The sequence below is a fragment of the Telopea speciosissima genome, chromosome 1 (assembly GCF_018873765.1).
Source record: "Telopea speciosissima isolate NSW1024214 ecotype Mountain lineage chromosome 1, Tspe_v1, whole genome shotgun sequence".
NCBI classification, from domain to species: domain Eukaryota; kingdom Viridiplantae; phylum Streptophyta; class Magnoliopsida; order Proteales; family Proteaceae; genus Telopea; species Telopea speciosissima.
Genome location: NC_057916.1, coordinates 25,875,229 through 25,901,300, shown reverse-complemented (window position 1 = coordinate 25,901,300; position 26,072 = coordinate 25,875,229). Strand labels below are relative to the sequence as shown.

Here is a 26,072-nt window from a genome sequence, read left to right as displayed (position 1 = left end):
TTCTTATATTTCAAAATCTAGTGGGAACCGAATTCGGTTTGGCTTATTTGGTCCAGTTTCAGTTCCAAATTGACACCCAGGTACTGTTCTGTAGAGCTGGTGTTATGCTATTATGGGCACGTTTGGTAATGTTTTCTGTTTTGTTGGAGTGATTCATTTTATGAAGCATTTCCAAACTGTTTTTATTCTTTGGAGCATTTTTCTTTTTTTAGAAAAAGAAAAAGGTTGCCAGGTTATGTGACGTGTTTTCCCAAACATGTGCCCAAACATAGGAAAGGAGAATTGACAATCCCACCTTTGTTGGATGCCCACACATGTGCTCTCACTGACCCCATGGTAATGGAGGGTCCATGCAGCTTTGCACCGATCTTTTTATTTATTTATTATTTTAACCGTTCTTTTGATAAAATAACCTCCCAACCCTCTTTTTAGTCATGTAGGTTTCTTGTGACAAATTTTTTGTTATGTACATCTAAAATATTTTTAGTCAAAGGTTATGTACACGATCGAACGCATAACTGTGGGATTGAGACCAACATGGGTCGAAATGACAAACTCTCCCCCCCCTCTTCCTATTTGCAGAATTGTGTATGGATGAGGTGCCATGCATGAATCCCCACTTGCTATATATTTTTTTGACTCTATTTATCTTCTTGGCTCAGATTTGTTCAGTTGGAACACAAAAATATTTGTGATCATGCGAATATTTCTAAAACAACATAGTTTTTCCAAAGGGGCCCATTATTCCAATTACACTAGTTATAGGGGAAAAAATGCTACTCGACAACACGCCCTACACCCTTTCGCATGGAGCAGTGAAATTATCATCCCACCCCTCCCCTTAGATGCTCATGCATGTGTTCCTATTGGACCTCTTGTTGGTGCAGAGGCCATGCAGCTTGACAGTAAATTGCTTTTAAAAAAAAAGACTATAGCTTTACCAAAAGGGCCCAATAGAGGATATTGTTTCTTGGAGAAAATTTTCCTTCGATACCCCACTGGTCATGAGTTTTCCTTCACAGTGGGGCATCATTGGTGACGTAACCATGTGATGGAGAAATCTAGTAAATGAAACTCCTACTCCCTTTTGTTTGGGGTTGACTTCACATTTTCTTTGGTCATATGACGATACCAATGTCCAATTGCCCATGCCCAAGGAATTCTTCTTTCAACATGGATGAAGTAAAACTCGATCCACAATCTAGATTAATGTTGAGTTTTGGCCTTCAGACCATTTGTCTAGGAGGGCTAATCCTTTGAGAAAGAGAAGCATCCATAGTTTTTCATGATATCGGAAGTGAAATCAGTCTATCCAATATCAGTCATGGCTGATACCAATATAATATGATATTGGTATGTATTGGCCGATCTCAATTTGAATCGATCGAAAATTAGAAAAAGAGCACCTTTTGAGTCGATACCAGTAATACATATCAACATCATACCAGTATCAGACATGGCTGATACCGATATGGATCCACTGATACGGCCAATCCAATCCTATACCGATATCTAAAATTATGGAAACATCAACGGCTACTTGGGCAGCTCCGGGTTGTCAAGATGATGCTTTTCCCTCTTACCTGGTTGGGCTGTATGGTCCGATACTACACATGCCAATTACCGAACCATTTGGATCCGGTTGGCTTTTTGTGCGACACGTGTGGACGAATCTGGTAAAGTAGACACGGAACGAAACCCCCAAAGTATCTTCTTTCTTTTTCTCTTTTGCCTTTTGTTAATTGGGCAATTTTAAAGCTTTCCAAGTCCACTTCAATGGAAAGAAAGAAGAAATTAAAAGGGCCTCAATATGTTGACATCTTTATCAATTTACAATATTACCCCCCACACTAATTTTCTTAGATTAACTCAACATATGGGGACTTTCCCGTCTCTCCAATCGAAGGGTTCATCTCATTGATGAAATGAGCTTTGAACGGTTTGAGATCATAACAGTCAGATTGATAGCAAACAAGGGCAATATGGGAAATATAACGAATTTTTAATTTCAGAGGAGCCGTATGGACGTATGGTTGGAGTGTTGGAGACTTGGAGTGGGAAAAAGTAATGCTTAATGGTCCTACTTTATTACTTTGCTTCTTCTCCTTTACTTCTCATTGTTTATGATATTTATTTTGAAACGAAGGTCGGAACTCGAAACGGAGCTCTGGTCAGAGTTCTTAGTTTTCCTGTTCTTCTTCTTCTCTTCTTTACCGTGAAAGCCTTGATTTAAAAGCCCTAACTGCGGAGTTGGTTGGTTCGATTCACTTTTCGGCTATTACGAGGCTCAACCGATCTATTGATCGTGCTTTGAAAACTCTGACCCAGGCTTCCGTTTCCGCCCGTAAGTTTCCCCATTTCACGTGGTTGAAGATGGTGTCTGCTAATCGGGAAATGGTTGTTTTTTGCTTCGACACGCTCGTCGCTCATTACAACAGTGAACAAGCGCCTCCACCGGCTTTTGATGAGGGCCAACAGTAAGCTTTCTCGTGTTTCCATATTTTCTTTTTTCCGATTGAATGTATTTTGGTTATTATAAAATTTTCTAAATTAATCGTATGTGTAACTGTTATTTTTCATGTGTCCTGAGGCCCTCCCTTTGCTTTTGCTTTGGATGTTCGATTGCATGCTTTTTATTTCTCGCTCGAAAATTTCTTATTCGTATTGTCATTGATGGTACTTTTTCTTTCCTTTATTCTTGTTATTATTTTAAATTTTCTCTCCATTTTATTCAAGTGGGACTTGTGCTTTGATTGCTTTTCTACTGGGATTTGTATTTGATCCTGCATGAATTTTCAAATGATTTCCGTCCTCACTCCCCCTCCCCCCCAAGAAAAAAAAAACCCTTTTAGAGCTGATGATTCCGTTCATTATTTATCTTCTCCCACCCCCTCCTTGGTTCTGGGATGCCGTTATTCTAATGGTTGACAGAACGAGGGTTTTAGTGGCTTTATAATAGGATTTCCTTATAAAGCTACTACTTCTCTTAGCTGATTCGACTGCATTGAACACCAGTTGTATGTTCCTTCAACCCATAACTCTTTACAGGTGGGACGGGCATACTACAGATTTTTCTGAATAAATCCTGTTTGCTTATGAAAGCACAAAATGGGAGAAGTTAAAGCAGAAATAGAGCCAAGGAAACCTCTGAAAATTCAATGGTTTTTGGTGGTGTTTGTCTTGCCTGAACTTGCTGATTCTTATATCTAACTTCTTCAAGCTATTTTTGTAGCCTAAGTAGCTCTCACTTTGAAGGTCATGCAAATATTTTTGGTCAATTTTCCATTGTGTGTAGGAGACCATTTTAAGTGACCTAATGAAGTAGTGCATCTTTGTCGTGCAGAAATGTGCATCTATTAAATTTTACTAAATGTGGAACTTGTTAAACATTAACATTGCATATTAGAGCCTGATTGGTTATACCATTCCAATGTAATATAAGGATCTTCCTGATTTCAGCCCATTGTTTGTCACTTGGAAGAAAGTATTGAATGGTGGGGAGCCTCGTCTGCGTGGATGTATTGGAACTTTAGAAGCGCGCTGTTTGATCAATGGGTTCAGAGACTATGCTCTGACCAGGTAATATTTCAAAACATGTATTTTATACTTGAAAGTTTTCTCTCTATATCTGTGTGCGTGAATATATAATTAAATCTCATTAGCATCAGGTATTATTCTGTTGTCTGAACATTAATATGTTGCTTTTGAAACCCTAACTATGACTGCGAGTGTTCGGACTTAATTAGGACTTGGGATAAGCCAGGCTCTTTACTTTTTACTTTGAGGTCTAGTATGCCTCTTAAACCCGTGCATGAGAGTTCACATGCTCATCAATTGGTTACACTAATTACATAAGACAGGGAATTGATTTTTTTTCTGTCTCAGTTGTCCATTGGAAGTCGAATATATTTTTTCTGGACCTTCATATTCATTAGTCTACCGTACATTAAGTGCAAACCACATGCTTTTGAAGTGTTTGCCTCTTGTGTACAACCATCAAGGGGTTATAGCCAAAAGTATCCTAAGTTGATGTGGATGTGAGATTTAGCCTTTAAATCCCCTTCTACCTCATTAGATCATGTCAAAAAAGGATTTTCTTTCTTGTGCCCAAGTGTTGAGCATGTTCCTGAAAATTGTAAACTCTGCACCAGCCCGTTGGGTGCAGGAACAAAATACTTAATGAGCATCAAAGTTCGTGAATTCTGAAGCTCTTAGTGGCCCTTTACACATCAGTGCCCAATTGTTGGGTGCAGGCTTTATTATCAGGTTCCTCTTATTTCTGACTTGTTTTGATGTTTTGGACCTTAATTCCCTAGATATTTTCTCCTATTTTGAGTGTTCCAAAGATGATGTATCAATTTCGTGTATATTCCTGTTCGTCCATGGAAACCCTGATGCTACACAAACATCTGATCATAGTGTCAAAGTAAGTTTCTATAACTGCTTCCGCATTTATTATGTTCTGCTATTCAGATTTATTATTAATCAAGGGTAGATTGTTGTAGGAGGGTTTATTATTTTAAATTGTAATACAATGAGTAATTTAAGAGGTGATGAAGTTTTAATCAATGAGTCAAAGGCAGGTGTTGCTGAACTGAAGAGTCTTTGATAGGAATCTGATAATTTCGATCTGCATAAGCTATATAAGTTATTAAGAGTGTAAATTGTAATCAAGGATGGGTTGTAGAACGGCTTAAATGTTTAAGGTTAGAGCGGTTAGGGAAGACTTCTATCGCCGCCATTCAGGTGTCTAGGGTTAGGTTGGTCGAGTGAAAAATAACCTAGTGCACGAGGCTTCTGCCACTGCGGGGTCTGGGGAGGGCCATAATATAGGCAGTCTTACCCCCACTTCGCGGAGAGGTTGTATCCTTACTCGAACCCGAGACCACTTGGTCACAATGGAGCAACCTTACCGAGTTACCAGTGCAACAAGGTCCGATAAGGTTATAGCAACTTACTTTGACACTATGATCAGATGTTTGCGGGGTCTGGGGAGGGCCATAACATAGGCAGTCTTACCCCCACTTCGCGGAGAGGTATCCTAACTCGAACCCGAGACCACTTGGTCACAATGGAGCAACCAAGGTTCGAAAACTTGGGTCTCGGAGCCATCTCGGCCCAGCCAAAAACCCAGTCGAGTCGAGATCTCGGTGAGTTTTTGCATTTTTTTTTCCGACTCGAAACCCCATCTCGGTAGGTTTTAGACCCATTTTGGGTTTGAAAGTTGGTATTCAGCTTATTTTAGGCCATTTAAACACAATGGCATTATCGGATTTTGCAAAAACAAAGTCCAAATAGGACTTTTACATCGGACCCTAAGTTGGTAATATGTTGATTTGGTATACCGAATCTGAATCCGGCATACCGGATCATAATAATTTACAGATATAAGGTCACAGAGAGCAAACGGAATGCTCCGGATTGAATCTGGCATACCGGATCAAAATTGTCCTTTCAGACATGGATCCAGCATGCCGAATCCAATCAATCAGTATTTATCCTATTTTTTTCAATTTCTTTTTTGAAAAAATTCATTTTTTTTTCAGAAATTAAAAATAAATAAATTAATAACCGAAAAAAAATTCGGACTCCATCAAGTGATAAATCGGACAAAGTTGTGTAACATAACTTAAAATCACATGAATCTACCAAGGTTTCATCATTTTTTTTGAAAAAAATAGATTTAGGGAAAATGGCTTTCCTTTTAAAAATCCTTCAAAAACTTGATGAATCTTGCAAAAGTGAACTTTAATCTTCAGTTTGGCAGCTAAATCACCCTCCAAAGCTTTAAATCCATGAAAAAAATGAAGAGTAGAAGAGAGGTTTTTAGAGAAGAAGAGGTAGAAGAGAGGTAAAAGAGGGCTTCTTGATAGAACTCGCCGAGATTAGCAAGTTCTGTTGAGATGGCCTCCTATATGTTAAGTTAAATGGGTAAAATAAGACCCGAGACCCGAAACCATACCCACGACGGCGAGATATTGTTTTTTTTTTTGTTTCGACTCCCATCTCGTCTTGGCTTTGCGAAAAACCGAGAAATTCGGCGAGATCTCGCGAGTTCTCGAACCATGGGAGCAACCTTATCGGTGCACCAAGGTCCACACTACGTTGTCGAGTAAAATATAAGTTCAAAAAAAGCAATGGATCCGAATTTTATTTTAAACAGTGGCTGGAAGTCAGGATGAATCTTATAATGGGTTTAATCAAGGTTCTTAATGTGAACTAGAGAAGCTAAAAGCCTGGATCGTTTATTGGTTCATGTGAAATAAGAACCAAGATTAAAATAGAGAAGATCTCGAGAAAAATGGGAAAACTATGGATCAGCCAGGTTGGTGACCTTCTAAAATCGCACTTGACAACAAATTCCCTTACTTCCGGGATGTTGGCAGTTCGGACCATTGGATAGACAGATCAAGGTTCCCGATTGGTTGCATGTCAGATTTCAGCGTTAAATTCAATCATTTACCCTCCCATGTAATGGCATACCCCCATGTATGCCCATTGCCCAATCACCTCCTCATAATACCGTGTCACCCTCTTCGTGTAGTCCTGGGTTTTTACTGGTTTTGTTGTCACCTGGCCAACTCGGATTTGTGGACGGGGGGACCTTGGGTTTAACCTGTCCCATCGGGTTGCCATAAAGCAAATATTTGATGTCACTTGCTATTTTGGAGATTCACCTAAGTGAGTGTTCCATAACAAGGCCCCAAAATAATAATGAAGGGAGAATGATGAAGACAAGTCATATTCATGCTTTTTCAAGAACATAGTTACGTCAGTCCTGAGTCAAGTTGATAGAGTTGCACAATCTGTGGCTCAGATGGACTAATAGGAGCTAGAAAAAATAATTTTCCTTTAGCTTTGAGAAACTAAAGCGGTTTTTATCCCGGAGTTGTATGGTTGCCTGATGCAGGTAGAAAGAAGAAAGGAAAGTTCTGGTTCCTCATTGAACCAATTTTTACCCAAACCAGGCCATGCATGCTATTGGGGTTATTTTTAACTTTTTTTTTTACTTGTTTTTATATGGGAGTTTTAGATAGAGTTATATACGTAGGAGTCTTTATTTAGTTTCCTAGTTGAGTGGTTTCTATTATTAATTTGTTTTATTATATATGTAATCTCAATGTTGGAGTTTTTAGACTTGAGATTATTTGAATGAAAAATAACTGTTAGTGGTGTGTCGCTATGTGCGATTGAGTTCCTTCTATTCTTCATCATCATCTTCTTCTCTTTTGTCACTTTTCTCTTCCTCTTTTTTTCTAATTCCATTATCATCTTTCCTTCCTACCTTACCTTTTCCTTTGAGTCTCTGAATCTACCCACATGGTATCCTGTTCCAGCAATATTGTCAGACCCGAACTTTCTGTTCAATCTCTCCCGCCTCTTTTCCTTTCTTCCTCATACCTTGGGATTAACATCCCTACTCTAGGGTGACCCAGACCCTTGGATCTCACCCCTCAAATAATGCCCTATTGTGAGAAACACTACCAGTTTCAAGTCTGGTTTGCTGGTTTCCGCCTAACCTAGTTGCAGCGAATGAATGTTAATCATTTACCTGATTTTGGTTCTATCACCGGTTCTTTGTAAGAGTGCTGGTGGTAAGGAAGCTTCTTCTGAAATTTCACTTCGATCCAACATCATATGAAGGAGTTCTAACATCTGAAACAGAAACAAGTTGTCCGCTGGTTGTCCTGGTCGAGAGGTAGGAGACGACCCACCTATATAAACCACAACCCCCTTATTCCCTTTATTACCGTTCCCTTCTTCTTTTATTCATATTTGTCCTTCATTCCAATTCTGCTCTTGATCTATAAATAAAACTCTCTTTTTTGTCCTTTTTTCTATTTATCCATCAAGTGACCCCTTAAAATTTCTGGTTAATTACAAGATTGCCATTACTCTCTTATAATTGGATTTTATTTCCTTGGGTGCACCCATAGCGATCTGAACCGGGTTTTTTTGGAACTCTGGTGGTGGAGGGACAGTAGGGAGTGGGAAGAAATCTGACAGGGGTCTCAGAGTTGCAGGGGAGGAGAGGAAATCGCATAAGAAGGGGGGGGGGGGGAGAAGAGTGCACACATACAGCCACACTGGCTTCAAACCATAAGTCCATAACTCAACTATTGCATATTCAATCTACTCAATACATTTGTTACAAGCATATAAATAATAATAAAAGAGGCAGACTTCAATAAAGAAACAACAATACTAGGACTCTTAACAATTTAAAACTTGCTAAAACTATTCCTACGTATCCTACCCAAATTAAAGATCTCCTTACATAATTATCTCAATAAAATAAATAATAAAATCCTAAATATCTACTAGACTAAAACCTGTATTTGGACCCGGTTCTCGATCTGGGTTCCCAAATGGGTTTGGGTCGGTCCAAGGTAGTGCACCTGTATCATCTGGATTACGTCATTCCCTCTGTAACATTTCACTACTTCGTCGATTCTAATTCCTATCTTTACATAAAGTTACTCCTGTTTAAACTGATGGCATGATGATCAAGACACCTACTTGCTTGTTACTCTACACAGAAAACCAAAATTCTGGTAGTATTAGAAAGCTTGCAACTTTTGCCCTTGCTCTCACCATTTGACCTCAAATATCAAATATTCCCATGGCAACTGTCGTGGCCTTTTTTGTTGTTGTCCAAAAGAAGATTTGGCAACTTAAAATGTTTGTGAACAATAATAATGGAAGTTGCAAGGAAATAAACCTTCTTCAAAGATACATAGCATAGTTGTTGAGGCGTCACCTAGGCATCCAGGCACCTTGTTGTTGACTTGTTGCCTTGGTCCAGGGCCCCTCCAACCCATTGGTTTGCCTAGACGCCGTGATAACTATGATAGATATTTTTGACCAATTTTAGCCTAGTCCATTGAGTGTTTATGTCCACAGCTACCCTTTGTTTTTGGATTTTTGCCCATTTTGATGGTTTTTGTTTTCATGTACCTTTATTTGCTTACTCTGTCCTAAATTATTAAAGCTTTTATGTTTTCTATATCGTACAATTTGTTTTTTTTTTATAATTATTATTATTGATGCAGCAAATTAGTTTTCAGAGAGAGAAGCCCTCATCAATTTATGCAATTTCTTTCCTTTGAAAGAGAACTTACAATAAGATTATGACTTGATTTGAAATTCCTGCTCTTCCTGCTTTTCCTGCTTTAAGCATTTACAGATTTACATGTGTTTGCTTGCTTCTGAACTCCAGCTTATAGTTTGTTATGTTTGTCCCCTCTTTGCAGTGCTCTAAGGGACCGTCGATTTCCTCCCATCCAGGCTAAAGAATTGCCCTATTTGGAATGTACAGTTTCTGTTCTGACTAATTATGAAAATGCTCTGCACTACCTTGATTGGGAGGTATTGTCATTTTATATTTAGGACTATGTTTTCGGAGCAGAGGCCACTGATTTAGGATTTTCCCTTGTTTGAATTAACTGAACTTAATGCTTGGCCCACTGCATGATTGGGTGCACCCAACCAGGTCGTTTGAGGTCAAACTTACCCAATAGGATGATTGTAGCTTAGTGCAATTGGGGCTGGGTTCAACTTGAACCCTTGCTGATCCATCTGTCTTTGTGTTGAATGGGCCTGGCATTTGGCTCCATGTTCTTGGCTTGTCTGAAAATCCACCTTGACCTTGCTTGTGGCTTGATGATATATGCTGCACATTGTATCCCTTTACATACGAAAAATTGTTTGGATTATTGTTGGGGTATGTTGCCAAAATTGTTTCTTCCTGCCTTGCATGCAATGAAGACAATCATGAGCCAAATTGGTATGTGATTGGGTAGACTAATGAACATGTCTGGTTGGGGCAGGGTTGAATCTTGAGCTGTGCATAAGATTACCCTTCAACTTGACCGGACCTGTCGGAGTAGAACCCACCCTGGTTGTCAAAATATTCTAATTCTACTCTTTAGCTATTTAAGAAAATAAAACTGTTGAAGTTCCAAACGATTGCCACCATTTCAGTTGCAATGTAATCTTGTGACACAATTTTTGAGGAACTTACTATATTTAAACAATATGTATTGCATGGTACTGGTGGATGCTAGATGTGGTTCCCTGACTTGTATCTTCCCCTCCCACTTTCCTGCGTTGGAAGATTGTGCATTTATTCTTGGCAAGGGCAAGTGATAATTTGCTTTTCTCAAGACAACTGAAACCTTAATAATTTAGATATGCTGGGAATCTGAATGGAAACATGTTCATCATTTGACACTAGATACTGTGCTTGATGTTGTATTATACTGTCTACTGGCTTTATGCTCTATTATAATCTCATCCTAATCAAATTGTTGTTACTACATCTGTCTGATGTCATTATTGAACAAGTCTCTTTCTTGTTGCAGGTAGGGAAGCATGGCATAATTATTGAGTTTACTGATCCTGACTATAATACACGACGGAGTGCGACATATTTGCCTGAAGTTGCTGCTCATGAAGGTATATATATGCTTGATTGTTTGTTGTTCCTGCATAAGTACTTTAATGGCACAGTTGTTCCAATTAGGATGTAGGGGCTAAAGAAGAAACAGAAAGATTATAAATGCTGTCTGCATTGAATCAAAGACTCTGATATGGTTTGGACAAGTGTCCTGGACTTCTACTCCTTTAGGAGGTGGTGGGAGGTGGTGGGGGGGGGGGGTTAAAGAATAAACAGAAAGATTATAAATGAGGTCTCCAATGAATCTGAAAGATTATAAATGCTGTCCCCAATGAATCAAGACCGTCTTATGGATAGAACAAGTGTCTGGACTTCTACTCCTTAGGCTATTTTTTAGTAACATTGGGCAGTGTTTTCTTTTGTTGAGCAATTGTTCTTTATCAAAAAAAAATAAAATCTAAGCCTTGTTCTTTATCCCCCTTAGAGAAGGAAAACTTATCAGAGGAAAATTTTAGATCTCTCCACAGTAATACACAAACTGTTTTTGGAGCAGATTTGTTCTTCTTATTGTTTGTATCTTTAGTGCTTGAGCCTATTGTAGATGGGTGAAGTAATTCTGTTTGAAATGTGTATACTTTTTGTTTGTTTCTTGTTCGATCAAATTACCACTTTTATGTTTTCTTCACCCTGTGATGTGGGTATTTTGGCTTCAGGGTGGACAAATACAGAGGCAATTGACTCACTGATGCGCAAGGCGGGATATAATGGTGCAATCACCGAGTCACTCCGGAAGAGGATCTCCCTGACTCGTTACCAGAGCACAATCTACACCATGCACTACAGTGACTATGCCGCTTATGTGAAAAAAAACAGAGGGGAGGCCCCTGCAATTGTTGGGGGCAAGCCCAACAACCATTGATTAACATGAAACTGCTCTTATTAAGACAGATTATGAGCAGGTAGGTTTGGGAAGAATTTGTGCAAGTGTTCCAGACCATCTGCTTAATCATAGTGATACCATGTCCATTATTCTTCAAATTTATTTCATTTGAAGATTAAAATGTTGTGTTTAACTTATGGAATTCCCTAATGAAATTCAGTCAGTTCACCCCAAGTGGGGAAAACTTAATTTCTTTAAGACTCAGCATAATGTAAATTGGTCTGTGACTGTATTAATCACAAAAATGATGAATTGGTTCCTGGTGTTTTCTTGAAAGAATGAGGCTAAGGTTTATACATTGTGTAGAACGAACCAAGAGGTTCTTGAGAAATCGAGCAGAATTCTCAGATGACAGCCTGGTATAGTTGGCATGTGTTTCTGGCACATTGGCTGTGAACCTTTACTGGCTTGAATGATGAAGATTCAATTCTACCGAAAAAATAATAACAATGAAGGGTAGGGGATTTGTTTTGTTGCTTTAGGGCTGCAACAGGGTCGGGTTGGGCTGGGCTTTTTAAAACCCCAGCCCGACCTTGGCCCTAGGCCTGAAAATCCAAACCTTACCAGCCCTCAGGGTACAGTCGGGCTGATCCTATTTGGCCCTGATTATGGGGGGAGGGGAAGGGATAGATGCATGGGCTGAGCTAGACCAGAGAGAAAATAATCAATTTTATATAAATAATATTATAATAAAATATATAATATATTATATACCAAAATGTGTGATGTTTAAAGTTTATTTTATAGTATAACCTAAAACAAGGTTGGGCTGGGTTTAGCCCGAGGATTCAACCATGGCCCGGTCCGACCCTGTCTCAAGGCCAGAAATTTTCAGCCTTGATTCACCCTTTGGGCCAGGGTATCTCAGTTCAGGCCTTGTATCGGCTCAGGGAGGGTTCATGCTAACAGGACCAAACTTGCACTTGTAGTTTGTTTTGTAGCTCAAATGTGAAATAGGGTAGTTGATCCCTTGGCCTCCTGGAGGCTTACTGGCAAGCCATCGATCAATTGGTCAAGCAGCTGCTATTCACTTCCCATTTATGAGCGATAGAGATCGTATCCCTACAATGTTGAATGGGGATTCCTTGCAATGTCTTTTCACATAATGAGTTGTGGGGTTAACACTGAAATTCTCAACCATCAGACAACGTGGATCCCTTACTGAATGAATCTATCTCGAGGCATCATTTATTCATGAGAAGTTCAGCAAGTTAACCTTCAACGACTGTGATCAATAAAGAGGTAACACTTGATGAAGAGAGAATCTTTTTATCCATGGATATGGTGATAGGATAAGTCTTGAAATAATGCTTAGGGCATTTCGGATTAGTGAGGAAGGAATAAAGAGACACCCAATGGTTATATTCTCTTCACCCTGGTTACCAAAATTGTCTCCAAAATTATTCCTCTTGTCATTAAAAAGAAAATTAAGTTATTAGGATCAAACAGTCAATGATCCGAGGAAGTGCAAATGGTTCCAAGGAAAATTGATTTGCCTTTTAGGTTCTTATAAATCACGCAACAACGTTTGTCGGAGTCTAAAATCGAGATGGTGATGTACTGTTATGTGTATGTAGGTGCGAATTATGGGCAAGATGATCGTAAAAACTTATACGAAACCCTTCCAATTACTATGACAAGTTAACTGGATTGGTTGTTTAGAGAGTAGAGAATACTCCAAAAGGTGAAGTACCATAAAAGAAACTACAGTTAAAAGTGGTTCTTTCTTTTTTATATAAATCAGAAATTTATTTACATTTACGGTATAGTGAAGTATTATTATATCTTGATTAATGCTTGTTTTGATTCTAGTTAATTGAAGAATTTTTTTTGCTTTTAAGACACGCTGAACATTAAATAAATTCCCATAAATAAATAACAGAGTGATGTGAAGTGAAAAAATAAATGATAACGTATCCTCCAAATTGTCATGCGTTCATAAATTTTCAATCATATCATAAAAATTCTATATTTTTTTATGATTTTGAAAGGCAAAAGTTTTTCATCAACAAGATAACAAGAGAATCTCTTCATCCACAGTGATTTGATGTTACGATAGAACTCTTACAACAATGAGTTCCATCATTAATTTCCCCTTTAACGATGATGAAGGTCTGAAACACTAATCTTTGATCCATTTAGAGAATCAAATCCCATGACTGGATATATTCTATTCTCACCATTGGATGAAGGAAGATTTGATCCTTTCCAAAATCTTGTTATTTTTTTTACCAATTTGTGAGGGAAGCGCCATGGTTTTATATTTCTACAATGTTTGGACCTACTTGACTTCACATATGGCAAATGTTAAACACGAAATTGGCATTCAGATCGATCTGAATGCTCAACGATTATCGGGTTTCTTGACATGAATCGGATGGATTGATTCAGTCGGAATCCGGGCCGGTCCTACCATTCCCGATCCGATTCCCCATTTTTTAAACTGAATTGTTCCTTTAAGTTTATTTCATGTAGGAGTGCCAATCTGTCGGGCTCGGTCGGTCCTAATCGGGCCTCACCAATTTTCACTCTTGTACCATGTGACCCTTGTCTGACCGTTTAAGTATTCAGGCTTGCATTGGGCAAGCATGGTCTTGTCTTATTTCGGTCTTTAATCGGGCTACCTATATTTGGGCTAAACGGGTCTAAACTGGGCCAAAGGCGGGCTAATGAGCCGCTTTACTGTAAACGGGCTCTAAACAGATTATTTCCTAACTCAAACAGAGAATAAGCTAATAATAAAATGTAAAAACAGAAAAATATTCTACAACTTGGAAAATTCAAATTTTCATCCTTCACCAGTATAAACCCAACCAACAAATGGGCCTAAAAAATTAAGAGTAACTCACTAACTCAACGTGAGTGAAATTGTTAATGTTATTGTTCCGATTTTATAGTTTCTATGTAGCTCTAAATTCATATTAGTATGACCCTGGTTCAATTGGCTCTGCTAAGCTATATAAAACTAGAGAAAAAAGCAAATAAATGAATAATTTAACAAGGAAAAGCAGACAAACAAATAAGGCTCTATTTTAACTGGGCAGGCTAGGTCCAGCTTAGACAGGGCAAAAGGGTCTCGTTTTCAGTCGGCCGGTCGGGTATCCAACGGTCCTAAGATGTGCATTGGAATGGCGGATTATAAACGGGTTGGGATTGAACCCGGCACATTTACAAATCAAGTCTATCTGCTTCGGATTTTAACCGGACCAACCCGGTCAGGCCTGCAGAGCCGGGCCTGAAATTGACCCACCCCTAATTTCTAGCAATAGAAAAATAACGAGGCCCTCTTATCAGGTGAGAGTTGAAAAATTTTCGGGTTCATTTGATTTTGACGTTCCATCTTCCGTTTGTTTTTATCTTTGAGAAAATTACATACACCCCCTAGTGTTTAAAACAATAACAGAACACTCCTCTAGTTTCACCTTTTACGTGCACTCTTGGATAATTAGAAGGCTTACAAATAAGTCCTTACAATTAAGTTTAAATCGTTAGTTGTAGTTAAAATTTTAAAATGACTCTATTACCCTTCTATCTTCTTCTTCCTTTGTAAAACAAAGACACTTCTTCTTCCTTTGTAAAACAGAGACACGTAAAAACCTCAAGAACAAAATTGAGATGCAATCTTATGAATCAATCTCCAATAGTCCCAAGATTCCAGAACCAGATCTGATGGAGAGCTACTACAAAGATAAATTTTAGAGAAAGAATAGTCTCCACAGATTATAGTATGGAGATCCAAGTATGAATTAAGACAAAAATAAAAGGATGTAAGCTTGAAATTGAATTCGAAAACCATTTGAATCAGATAAAATTTTAACTGCTAGATTTCCGAACACAAATAAAACAATGTCAGATCAGGTGAAAGGAGCTCAAATTCAAAAGGTGTTCACTGTTGAGCATTACCTGATCCAAAATGGTAGTGGACGTGGCTTTAAGAGAAGAGAGAGAGAGAGAGAGAGAGAGAGAGAGAGAGAGAAAGAAAGTAGAAGTAGAAGTAGAAGCTTTTCGATTTGATAGTTGCAAAGAAAGCGAGAATAAAAGGGAGGGAAATGAGATCTCAAGGCATAAACGAACTGTTAATTTGGGCTCTACTTGGGGCTTTTATATGGAGGTGCTATACCTGAGACGACGGCGAGAATATTCGAGAACGAAAGAGAGATGCGCACACAGCTCCAACTTTGATGAGCTGCAGAAGATAAACCGTCTAACACACTCGAAGAGATCGAGGGAGATGCGAAGAGGAAGCAGAGGGAATCAATGGATTTAAGCCCAATTTGTGGTGAGGCAGAACACCCAGAAGAAGAAATGCCAGCTTTTGGAGAAAAAGCCCTGATCCTACAACTTCTTCGCTAGCAACACAGATGAGAGGAGAGGCATATCTCTCTCTTCGATAAAAGGGAACGAAGACCTTACACCCTCAGCTCCAAACCTGAGACGATAGAGAGAAAATCAGAGAACAAAGGAGAGATGCGGACACAGCTCCAACCCTGACGCAATGGTTCCAGTGTTTGACCTTCAAAAAAATTACAGAGAAAGAGGGGCGGTGGCGGGAGTAACCTTCACCAGAGGGTGGCTGGGCCAGGGGATGTCCGTCGGAGACGGTTTGTCTTCTGCAAGCTTCGTCGGAGATGGTGTGTAAGCAAAACCCTAAATCAATTAGGGTTTATTCGTTTTGGAGGAGAAGAAAGTAAATAAGGGTAAAATTGTCTTTTTACTTTCAAAACTATCACCAGTTTACCAGCACCTGAGCCATCAGGGGTTATTTGTAAAAGGTGAAACTAGGGGGTGTTCTGTTATTATTTCAAATACCAGGGGGGTACATGTAATTTTCTCTTTATCTTTTAACGTCGAAAGTAAAACCCGATGTTTTGCAGTTAATCAATCTACAGAGTCCAACTGCGAGAGTTTCTACGCTTCCCCGTTTTCTTAACCACGAAGTATCAAATAAGGGTTTCAGGTTTGACCTTAACTTCCACATCCACACATACCCCTTTCATTCTTTGATCTTGTCTCGTTTATCTTCAACTCGCCTTTCGATACAATTTGCTCTGGAAATTCTCAGGTTTGATAGTTGAGTTTCTTTATCTTTCGACATGCCAAGATCTAGGTTTTGGTTCAAATTTTATTGTTCTGTATCTCCTTTTCTCTGTATTGTTTGCTGTATTTGTTCCATCTATCATGGTCAGAATCCTGTTGCTTGCGGCGTATTGGATCTCACTTCGTCACGTTTTTAGTTTTCTTGGTGTGAGATATCAAGTTAACATATTAATTCTGTTACTGCTGAGTTCATATGGCGTTAATTGTTTGTTTTCTTGTTTAATTGTTCTTTCGCGGATTATATAAAGGTTTTTTTTTGGGTTTTTTGTTTGGGAAGAGAGAGGGGGAGGGGGGTTGTGTGTAACTTAGTAGCACTTTCTTGAGACGTATATTTTGGAAAAAGGAATTCAGGGAAATGAAATCTACTTATGAATGTGCCTTTCTGTTCCGGTTTCTGCATCTCGTTCTATAGCTTGAATTGGCAGCTTTCCTTATGAAAGTCTATTGCAGCATACTCATTTCCCCTCTCATATCTCGCCTATTGGGTTATTATAACTGAATTTGTTTATTTCATTTTTTCTCTTTTGCCTTTGACCTGAACTATGTCGGAACATGCATCACTAGATAACGGTATTATAGAACCATTTGACAGCGTTGTCTATTCAAAAGTGACGTATTGGACATGGGTTAGAGCTCCTATTTAATGTATCTGGGAAACAGAATTTATGTTTTTGTTACTAGCAAAGGGAAGTTTTGCATTGTCCTTGTGTAAAATTCAAACCTGTTAACCTAGGGTTTTTGTGTTTCTTCTTGGGTGGCAACATATTATGGAACTGGTGGACAGCTCTTGCGGATCTTGGAATATTTGAAGCCATAACTGAGCCATGAGTCAAAGAGGATTAATATATAGTTTTGTTGCAAAGGGGACCATTGTACTAGCGGAGCACACATCATTCTCTGGGAATTTCAGCACTATTGCAATTCAGTGCTTGCAGAAACTGCCTTCAAATAGCAATAAATACACCTACTCATGTGATGGTTACACATTCAACTTCCTCATTGATAGTGGATTTGGTACGAGTTATTCCCTTCTGATCTTTTGTGATTGAGCTCCTTTCTTAGCTACTGTCATGTTTAATCATATAGTACTCTCGTCCTGCAGTCTTCCTTGTTGTTGCTGATGAAGCAGTTGGGAGGAGCATGCCCTTCGTGCTTCTTGAGCGGGTGAAAGATGATTTTAAACAGCAGTATGGTGCAAGCATTGGCAGTGATAGTACACACCCACTTGCTGATGATGACGATGATGATTTATTTGAAGACAGATTTAGTATTGCGTACAGTCTCGACAGAGAATTTGGGTATGCGTTAATAGTTTCTGCATGTAATGGTATTAGCCATTTAAGTTTGTTTATTGATTTGATAATCTGTATTATGCTGAACAGGCCCCGGCTTAAGGAGCATATGCAATATTGCATGAGCCATCCAGAAGAGATAAGTAAGCTGTCCAAGCTGAAGGCTCAAATAACAGAGGTCAAAGGGGTAATGATGGACAATATCGAAAAGGTACTTTTTCCCCCTTTTTGAAATCTGTTCTGTTTTGGTGTTTTAAATGTTCTGACTTTTCTCAAATGTTAAGAGGAAAACTAATACGTGGGCATCCGACTGGCTGTGGGGCTGGTGCATTTTCCACGCAGCCGGTCTTAAGGCCATTGGATTGGTTCGATTTGAATACAACTATTGAATTTAATCAAGGCATTAATTATTTAACTAAACACTAAAACATAGTATATTTTGAAAGAAATATGTAAAGTATTTGTATAGATCGAGGGTTTAACATGTAACTGGTATCCTTTATTCTCTCTCTTTCATCTCATTCTGCTCTCCTCTCTTATGTCTCTTCTAGGTTTTTTTTTTTTAACTAATGCAAGGCTAGATTACAAGTAACCTAACCCCAATCTGACCCACTACAGTGTCTAACTGATGCAGATTGGTTATGTTTTTCAGCTCATATTCTGGGTTTAATTAAACCCGTCGAGCCAGCCTTATTTTGGGAAGAATATAGCTATTGACCTACTGATTTGTAGGGATGTTAATTCTCAGAATTGGGAGGATAAAGATCAGATTGTGTGGGCCCCATTGCCATCTCACATGGAGGAAACTGGCAATGAATGTTCAAAGGAGAAGAAGAGCAGCAAAAAGCTTTTTATTAATATCGAAATTTATGTTCAATACTTGCCCCCCTTACAACCATATATAAAAGACTCAAAAATAGACTCCACTACTAAAAAGGAAAGGCCTAACCCAATCCTTAACCTATTAGGTAACCTAAATTGACTAGGAAAGTGAAATAACAAAGGAAATGGACTCAAAATAGGACTGGACTTATAGAATACTAATCCAGCCCCACTAAAACACTTACTAGCAACTTAAATTGAATCACATAGAACCAGTTCAATTGAACTAACCCAAAACACCTTAAAAATAATTAAGTAAAGAAATAAACTAACTAATCCCGTATGCAACCTTATTACACATACTTTAGGCCCATAAAAGTGGCCTATTACATTGAAAGCCCATGGGATGAAAGGCCCAAAATGTATACAACCCAACCCTAGACTTATTCCTATGCAAAGAAGCCCAGTTTGGTGATAAATCTGCATCATCGCGAACACATTTCTCAGAAGAAAAGGCACTAACAAGAGGAAAAGGAATGAACACGTCCAAGCGGACCACAACAACCTACAAGAAACTCGACCTTAAAGGGACACACCTCAGGAAGAGCAACACAATGCTAGCAAAAGGACCACTCACACTTGGAAAAACAATTCACAGCCAAGGAGAAAAAACAAAGGAAGTGAAATTTCGAGATGGCCAAACCCCAGGCAGAAACCCATACATAGAGGGATATGATGCCTTGGCCCCATCAGCCTTTCAAGAACCAAGAGAAGCAAATCATCTAACAGAATTCGGAGGACTGTGCTCCCCCTACCGGCTTCTTAAGCTTTGTTGGTCTTCTGTTCTTGTTTGCAAGACTTTGAGAGAAAGTGCCTTGCTGACCCAAATCCATAGGCGTATTCTCCTCCTCACTAACCCTAGGCCTGGCCGGATCATGGCACTCTGGAGGAAGACCAGAAGAGTCAGGAGGGTGACAATGAGGGTGATCTCCCAAAGCAGCGTGATCTAGAACCAGATCAACCCAAAGAAAACTGGTACCCTCTGACTTGTGACTCAACTTATAGACAGACTTTCCAACGAGAGAGAGGGAGGGTGGGAGCCGGTGCCAGTCGCAGTGATAATAGCAGGTAGCTGAAAAAGATATCTGTAAAAGCCCTAGAAGAGATGTAACATGATAGAGAGTGAGGATATGGTTACCTGTTTAACCTGCGACATATACGAACACTTTACGTATTTCTTTCAAAATGTACTATGTTTTAGTATTTAGTTACATGATTAATCCCTTGATTAGATCCAATGGTTTAAATCAAATCAATCCAACGGCCTTAAGACTGGCTGCGTGGAGAATGCGCCAGTCACGCAGCCAATCAGAATTCTTTTTGCCAATATATATATATATATATATATTAGATCATGACTCCATGTAAGCATTCAATATCTATTTCTTGTTCTCCCAAGCATTTAGCTTTGTATTTATGTATATTTCCTGTTGGATTCTGGAAGTGTTATAATCTGTAAAGCTATGTGCTATTTTACTTTGTTCTGATGAATTCTGGGGAATTGCAATTGAGGACAAGGGGAGAAACTAAAGGAAAACCATAAAAAAAATGGTAGAACTATGCTATGTGTATCCAAAAGTAGGGGTGTCATTTGGTCCGGTGGTTCTGGCCCTAAGGGGTCAGGACCAGAACCGGACCAATAAGCTAATCGGTTCCAAACCTGAGGTCCAGGACCATTAACTAATGGGTGGGCCGGTTCCGATTCCTAAACTGTTCCAAGCAGTCCAAAAAAAAAAAATAAAATAAAAATTCCAACACTTACTACATATATTCAATAATATTACAATAGGGTATGGGAGAAAGAATGCTACCTAAAAAGGCCGCCAACCCCCCATGGAAAGGTGGAAATGGGAAAGAGAATGCTACCTGGCCGTGTGCGGCGCCCTGTGCCCAGACGCAGGCGGACCAAAAGTGCTAATTGAAAAAGATCTTGAGATCACTACCTAATGAGACATGTTGTATGTCATTCTTTGTTGTCATGATTCTGGTGGGATCTCTTAGCAATCATATTCTATAATTTCATTAAACTCATGTAATTCTTATGTGGGTCCTTTATTCTGGTTTCCACGTGTAATTGATTTATCCTTTTCATACATAATTACATGCCTAGATGTGGGGCATAACTGCTTATTTTCAGCATGTAATGAGGGACCTAAGATACTCAGATCCTTGTGAGGATATGTGCACTAATAACAGGAACAAGAATACAACCCTTCATTTTCTGTCTGATGAACAGCTAGGGAAATTATCATGTGTTTAGAAATTAATCAGTGATACAGTAGGGAACAGGAGAAGTGGTCAATCTCTGCCTTTTTGTTCTTTCTTTTCTTTGATATTAAACCGTCATGGTAGCAGTTTTGGTGGGCAGAAACCAACGGGGAAAAAACAGTTGGTGGGCGTCTAGATCTACCACATGACAAATCAGGTGGGGCTGAAATTTATAGATTGGTCGACCCCAAGATTCCCTGCCTACATGTCAAGTTTCTGCCCTTTTGGGAGTTGACCATGTGGCAAAACAAAGCATGGAAGAATCCAAGACTACCAAGAGGGTGCACGGGTGCATGGACGTATGCGGGAGTTTATGGCATTCGGTGGGAGGATAAATGATTGAATTTGAGGCCGGAATTTGACCTGTTGCAAATTAGACTATTTCCTAGATATCCAACGGTAAGAATTGCTACATCACTCTTCCATGTGGCAGAACAAATGTGCCCACTTGCCAATTTTATTTGTGGGTTGCTGATTGCAAAACTTTCACCTACTGTCATATGCCAAAAATGGTCATATAATATTTGAACAAAAAACTGATTTAGAAAGACTGAACTACATGAAAGTCTGGATGAAGGATGGATAAGGGAATATGATGCAGATAAGTCATCTAAAGGGCTTATTTTATTAGAAATAAGCGTTGGGTCTTTGATCCCATGAGTTTTCGTTATATGAGCCACTTTAATGGGCCTAAAGTATGGGTAGAAAGTAGGAAAATGGGATTTTCTTCATTAGTTTAGTTAGAGTTCTGTTTTGAGTCTGTTTCTTTCATTATTATAGTTTCCTAGCCAGTTTATGTTACCTTATTAGTCAAGGATTGGGTTAGGCTTTTTTCATTTTTAGTGTTTGAGTCTGTTTTTGAGTCTTCTATATAAGTTTGTAATGGGCTACAGCCTTGTACACAAATTTGAGTAATAAAATTGAGAGAAAAAACATAGCTTTATGCTTTGCTCTGTGAGAGAGAATGGTGAGATGCCGGTGGTGAGAGACCAAAATATAGTGAGAGGTCGTGGGTGAGAGACCTGAGTCTGAGAGAGACTACCCAATCTTCTTCTTCCCTTCTTCGATTTCTTGTTTTTATTTTATTGTTCTGAAATTTCCTACAAATTTGAGAATTGATCGAAGTATTTACTGTTGCTAGACCTGAAATTTACCATCCTCTTGTGGACTGGTCTACATTAGAAAAGTTGTAGTGTATTTTGGACTGAGATTTGAACAAAGATGAGAAACAAATCATTATTTGGGTGACTTCTTGTTTGATTGAATGAATCGGACAGATGTGATTTTCAATGTGAATTTATTTAGCTGTTGGCCTATGAAATCACTTTGTCGGAGAACAAAATAAACAGTTCTTCCATGCTGGGTGTAGCAATGATTGGAATCAATTGCATGACTGTTCAATGTTGGTTTGAGCTATTGTCGTCATTGTGTGGGTATAGAGGGTCTTAGAACTCCGCAAACCTCAAAACTAGGTTTGAGGACCCATGTGGGTGTAAAACAATTCTTTTTTAGGTCTCAAGTATCTATATCTTATGAGTATCTATGTGGTATCGAAATGTTCAAAGTACTTCTACAATTAGGGGCCACGTATCCTATGCACCCTGTGTGGGAACCCTTTCCTACAGACTGGCTATTACTGTCACATGGTAGCTTATTAGCACCCAAAATCAGTGCACTTGTTGTGCACATCATCATCTAGCCATTATTATGTATTGTTCCAGAGAACATTCCCAAACTGCATCTCAGTAACTCTCTCTCGGATGCGATCCAGTGCTCAATTGCTATTGGCCCACAAGAATAATAGATAACTCAATTTAATGGTTGAGTGGCAATTCTGTAAATTCACAGTACAACTAAGACCCTTTTTGAAAGGATTAAAGGAGTTGGGGGCGAAACAGTAACTTAAATTGAGGAGGTCAGCTTATCTGGGTTTTAACATGACGTGGGATTGAAATATAAGCTGAGTCTATTAACATGAGAGCTTTTATGGGAATAACAGGAGTTGCGCCTTTAATAATAAATAAGAAGAAGCTTCTTCTTCTTATTCAACCTCATGTTAGGTACATCCAGTGGAGATCCTAGACTCGTTTCAGGTGAGGGAACTCTCACATATGAACTTGATTTGTTCTGAAATTGCAAGTGAAGGTTGCTAACTTGAGGTCCCATCGATTCCAAGCAGCATACACCCAGGATATCAAGTGATTAGATGGTACCTAAAGGCTGAAACTGAATCTGGTGGACTGGAGAGGATGGGATCTGAAATGAACTCTGTAACTAACGAATCCAGCAGGCTTTAAGTTGCTGTTCCCACAGAAATGGTCGCCCTGTGGTAGGGAATCAGACCAGTGAATCTGAGATTGAAAAAAGAAAACCAGAGAAAGATCGAGTTCCCTCTTGCTGGACAAATAGTACTGTATGAACAGAGTATTGCAGTAAAGGTAGAAGGAAAGAAAGTAAAATAAAGGACGGGGAAAATGGAGATAAGAGAGAGAATTAGAGGAGAGGGAGGTACGTCAGCTCAAGGTAGCCATCAGTTTCAACCCAAAATAACTTTTCATCCAAAATTCTGTCCAACGGTGGACTACAAGAATTTATTTAATGAGTTGCAAACAAGTAAAACCAAACCTATTCAAGCTCTAAAACTGAAATGAAATTTGACTCTAACTTGGACTCAATAACTGAAACAAACTCTTAATTCCTACTTGCCAGTAATGACTCTTAACAAAATAAAGATAAAGGAAAACAAATTACATTATTATCTCTTAAGTAATCCTAATTAACCCAACGTCTAACTGCATCAATCTCTCTCTCTCTCTCTCAACACTATTAGGCACATGTATACAAGTGTTCATTCCTTCTTGGTCTTAGAGTGTGCATCCATACATGCCGGACATGGGTACTGGTCTGTTTTAAGTGTGCTGGTAACATATAGTTGGGTGATAGTTACCTTCTGCCCAGGGGTACTATTTCTGAACCTATTGAATTTGAGCCAACTCACAAATCAGTTTGTTACTCTGTTATAGTTTGGTAGAATACAGAATTGTGCATAATGTGTGGAACAGACCATATTAGTCCATATAGGATTGAAAGCAATCCAAGAGGGGGAGGGGTGAATTGGGTTTTTATAAATTTAAACATATACTCATAAACACACTATGGCAAACAAATGTAAAGATTTAAGGAAAAAAAACATATTGAGTGCCGTGAAAGATCTTAACAAGTACTTGTAGTGTGGTGAGTGCAAGGGAGATATAGAGATAGAGACAACGATGCACATATGAGATTTTGAATGGTTTGAATTCACCAATCCTATACCCACTTCCCGGGCCACACAGGTCAAGGATTTCCACTATGAAGGATCCCTTTCCAAATGGCAAGAATCAACCCTTATACCTCTCAATCACAGTCCTTTGGATTGAGCACTTGGATCACACGGATCGAGGATTTCTTTCCCGAGCGACACAGACCAAGGATTTCTTACCTGAGCCACATAGGCCAAAGATTTCTTACCTGAGCCACACAGGACAAGGATTTCTACCCAGATCACAGAGATCAAGGATTTTTAACTCCTGCTGTAGAACACATCTATAAGCACAAGTACACGAAGTACACACTGAGCTACACAAGCTAACACAGCAAAATGAATGCTTACAAATTTGTAACTGTACCAATTTAAGCACAAATGATTCTCACAAGATCATAGCCCTTCCCAAGATGATATTTTCGTTTAAGTGTAGTTACTTATAATATTTAGGTGACTCTAGCCTTTATATAGGCAACAAACTAGCTGTTCGAGTCGAGAGTTTGTTTCCTCAAAAATGGGAAGCATTAAAACCATTTAGGTTTTCAAGAAATCAACTTCAATATCCGTGAACAATAAAATCATATAGTTTTCTAAGCCAAACCACCTATTTTCTTGGGTTTTGTTTATTTAGGTTTTTAGTTGACTTTTGCTTCGGCTTTCACAAGAAAGATTACATGAATAAACCAATAAAGAGCAACCTTATGTTTTCAGATGTCTTCAACTTGATCCACTATCATCTTGATGTATTCGTCTATTTGTTCTTCAAAGCTGGATCAATCTTTCGCTTTATGGAAGTTCAATAGTTCATCACTTCATCACGTAAGTTTGTAGACAATTGATCTTTTTCAAACAACTTGTCTTTTCTTCTATCAATAGTTGCACCTCTGTACTTGGGTTTCATCATTTTCTTAGCACATTAACAAACATGTTAGAACAACTAAGCACACATCATACAAGGTTTTCATATCCAAAGCACAATCATTTGGAACCTTCTAGTTCAACAGCCCATAGTTTATATATAATATAAACTTAATTAGCATCTTCTAATGCAGTTACGGTGCAACATTAGGGCCTGTTTCAATAGTATTTGGTTGAGGGCTTTTGTTTTAAATGTTTTTATTTTTTATGGGTTCAATTATAAGGCCCAAATTTTAGGTTCATAGGATTTTCACGAATTTAGTATTCTAACATGTGCCGTCCTCTTAGTCTTGGGGGTTAAGTAGTTTGAGTCTAGTAATTTATCGAAGGTTAGTCTCATTAATGCTAATCCAGTTGGTGTTAGTGTTTGAGTCCATTAGATTACTTAGTAGTTGTTTAATTTTGTTAAGACTATATATATATATATCTAGGTGTTAAAGGTGTTTGAAGGTTACTAGGTTTCTACTTTAAAGTGTTTTTTTTTTTAAGGATGTAATCCCCTCTCAAACTACTCAGTTGAATAAGAGTTTATTTGTTTGAGTGTGTGTGAGCTATGAGCTCTTCCCCTCGGCCCTCTCTTTTAACTGTTTACAGGTACTGTTCGCAGTCCCAGAACACCCCCTAGTCTCTTCTCTTTCTTTTCCAATCGCAGGCTGTTGCAATTAACAAATCGGCTTGCCTTTTCAACCTTGTTTTATCAGGAAAATGTTTCAGATCTGGTCCTGTGGAGCAGCCAATCTGATCTTTGATTCCTAATCTGGAATCTAGATTGGCTGGCTGCATCATCTCCCTACTTTATACGTATTTCCACTGTTAACTACCAGTCAAATCCTAGTCATCCTTCCCCAAAAAATCCTAGTGTTAACTAAAACTAAATCTGTGTGTGTGTGTGTGTTCTTGCATTAGTCTACCTGCAAACTTTCAGTTCGCCCATCTTTCAAGTCATTTTGAAGCCATGGATACCTAAATGGT

At 38.7% G+C, this 26,072-nt stretch overlaps 2 protein-coding genes across 5 annotated transcripts in view; both read left to right on the top strand.

The window, feature by feature from the left end:
• Positions 1 to 2,255: 2,255 nt before the first annotated feature.
• Positions 2,256 to 11,502, top strand: LOC122648725 (uncharacterized protein At2g38710). The gene is made up of 5 exons (XM_043841950.1): positions 2,256 to 2,477; positions 3,460 to 3,579; positions 9,255 to 9,369; positions 10,365 to 10,458; positions 11,113 to 11,502. The coding sequence occupies exons 1-5, from the start codon at positions 2,374 to 2,376 to the stop codon at positions 11,316 to 11,318; spliced, it is 639 nt and encodes a 212-aa protein (XP_043697885.1). The 5' UTR covers positions 2,256 to 2,373; the 3' UTR covers positions 11,319 to 11,502.
• A 4,670-nt stretch (positions 11,503 to 16,172) lies between these two features.
• LOC122643561 (vesicle-associated membrane protein 727) overlaps positions 16,173 to 26,072 on the top strand; it is a 30,893-nt gene continuing 20,993 nt past the window's right edge. For 2 of the 4 annotated variants that reach the window (XM_043837191.1, XM_043837177.1), the window contains exons 1-4: positions 16,224 to 16,296; positions 17,190 to 17,450; positions 17,539 to 17,734; positions 17,819 to 17,939. In XM_043837191.1, the coding sequence (XP_043693126.1) occupies positions 17,261 to 17,450; positions 17,539 to 17,734; positions 17,819 to 17,939 (507 nt within the window). In that variant the 5' untranslated portion in view covers positions 16,224 to 16,296; positions 17,190 to 17,260. Of the gene's footprint in view, positions 16,402 to 17,189; positions 17,451 to 17,538; positions 17,735 to 17,818; positions 17,940 to 26,072 lie in introns of all 4 variants that reach the window. The other 2 variants (XM_043837181.1, XM_043837187.1) reach the window with 2 other exon arrangements.

Bases quoted from the DNA above. Each gene is read 5' to 3' on its own strand.
- LOC122648725 (XM_043841950.1), top strand. From the start codon at position 2,374: ATGGTGTCTGCTAATCGGGAAATGGTTGTTTTTTGCTTCGACACGCTC. The intron at 9,370-10,364 runs GTATTGTCATTT...TTCTTGTTGCAG, and splicing joins TGCACTACCTTGATTGGGAG to GTAGGGAAGCATGGCATAAT. The intron at 10,459-11,112 runs GTATATATATGC...TTTTGGCTTCAG, and splicing joins TGAAGTTGCTGCTCATGAAG to GGTGGACAAATACAGAGGCA.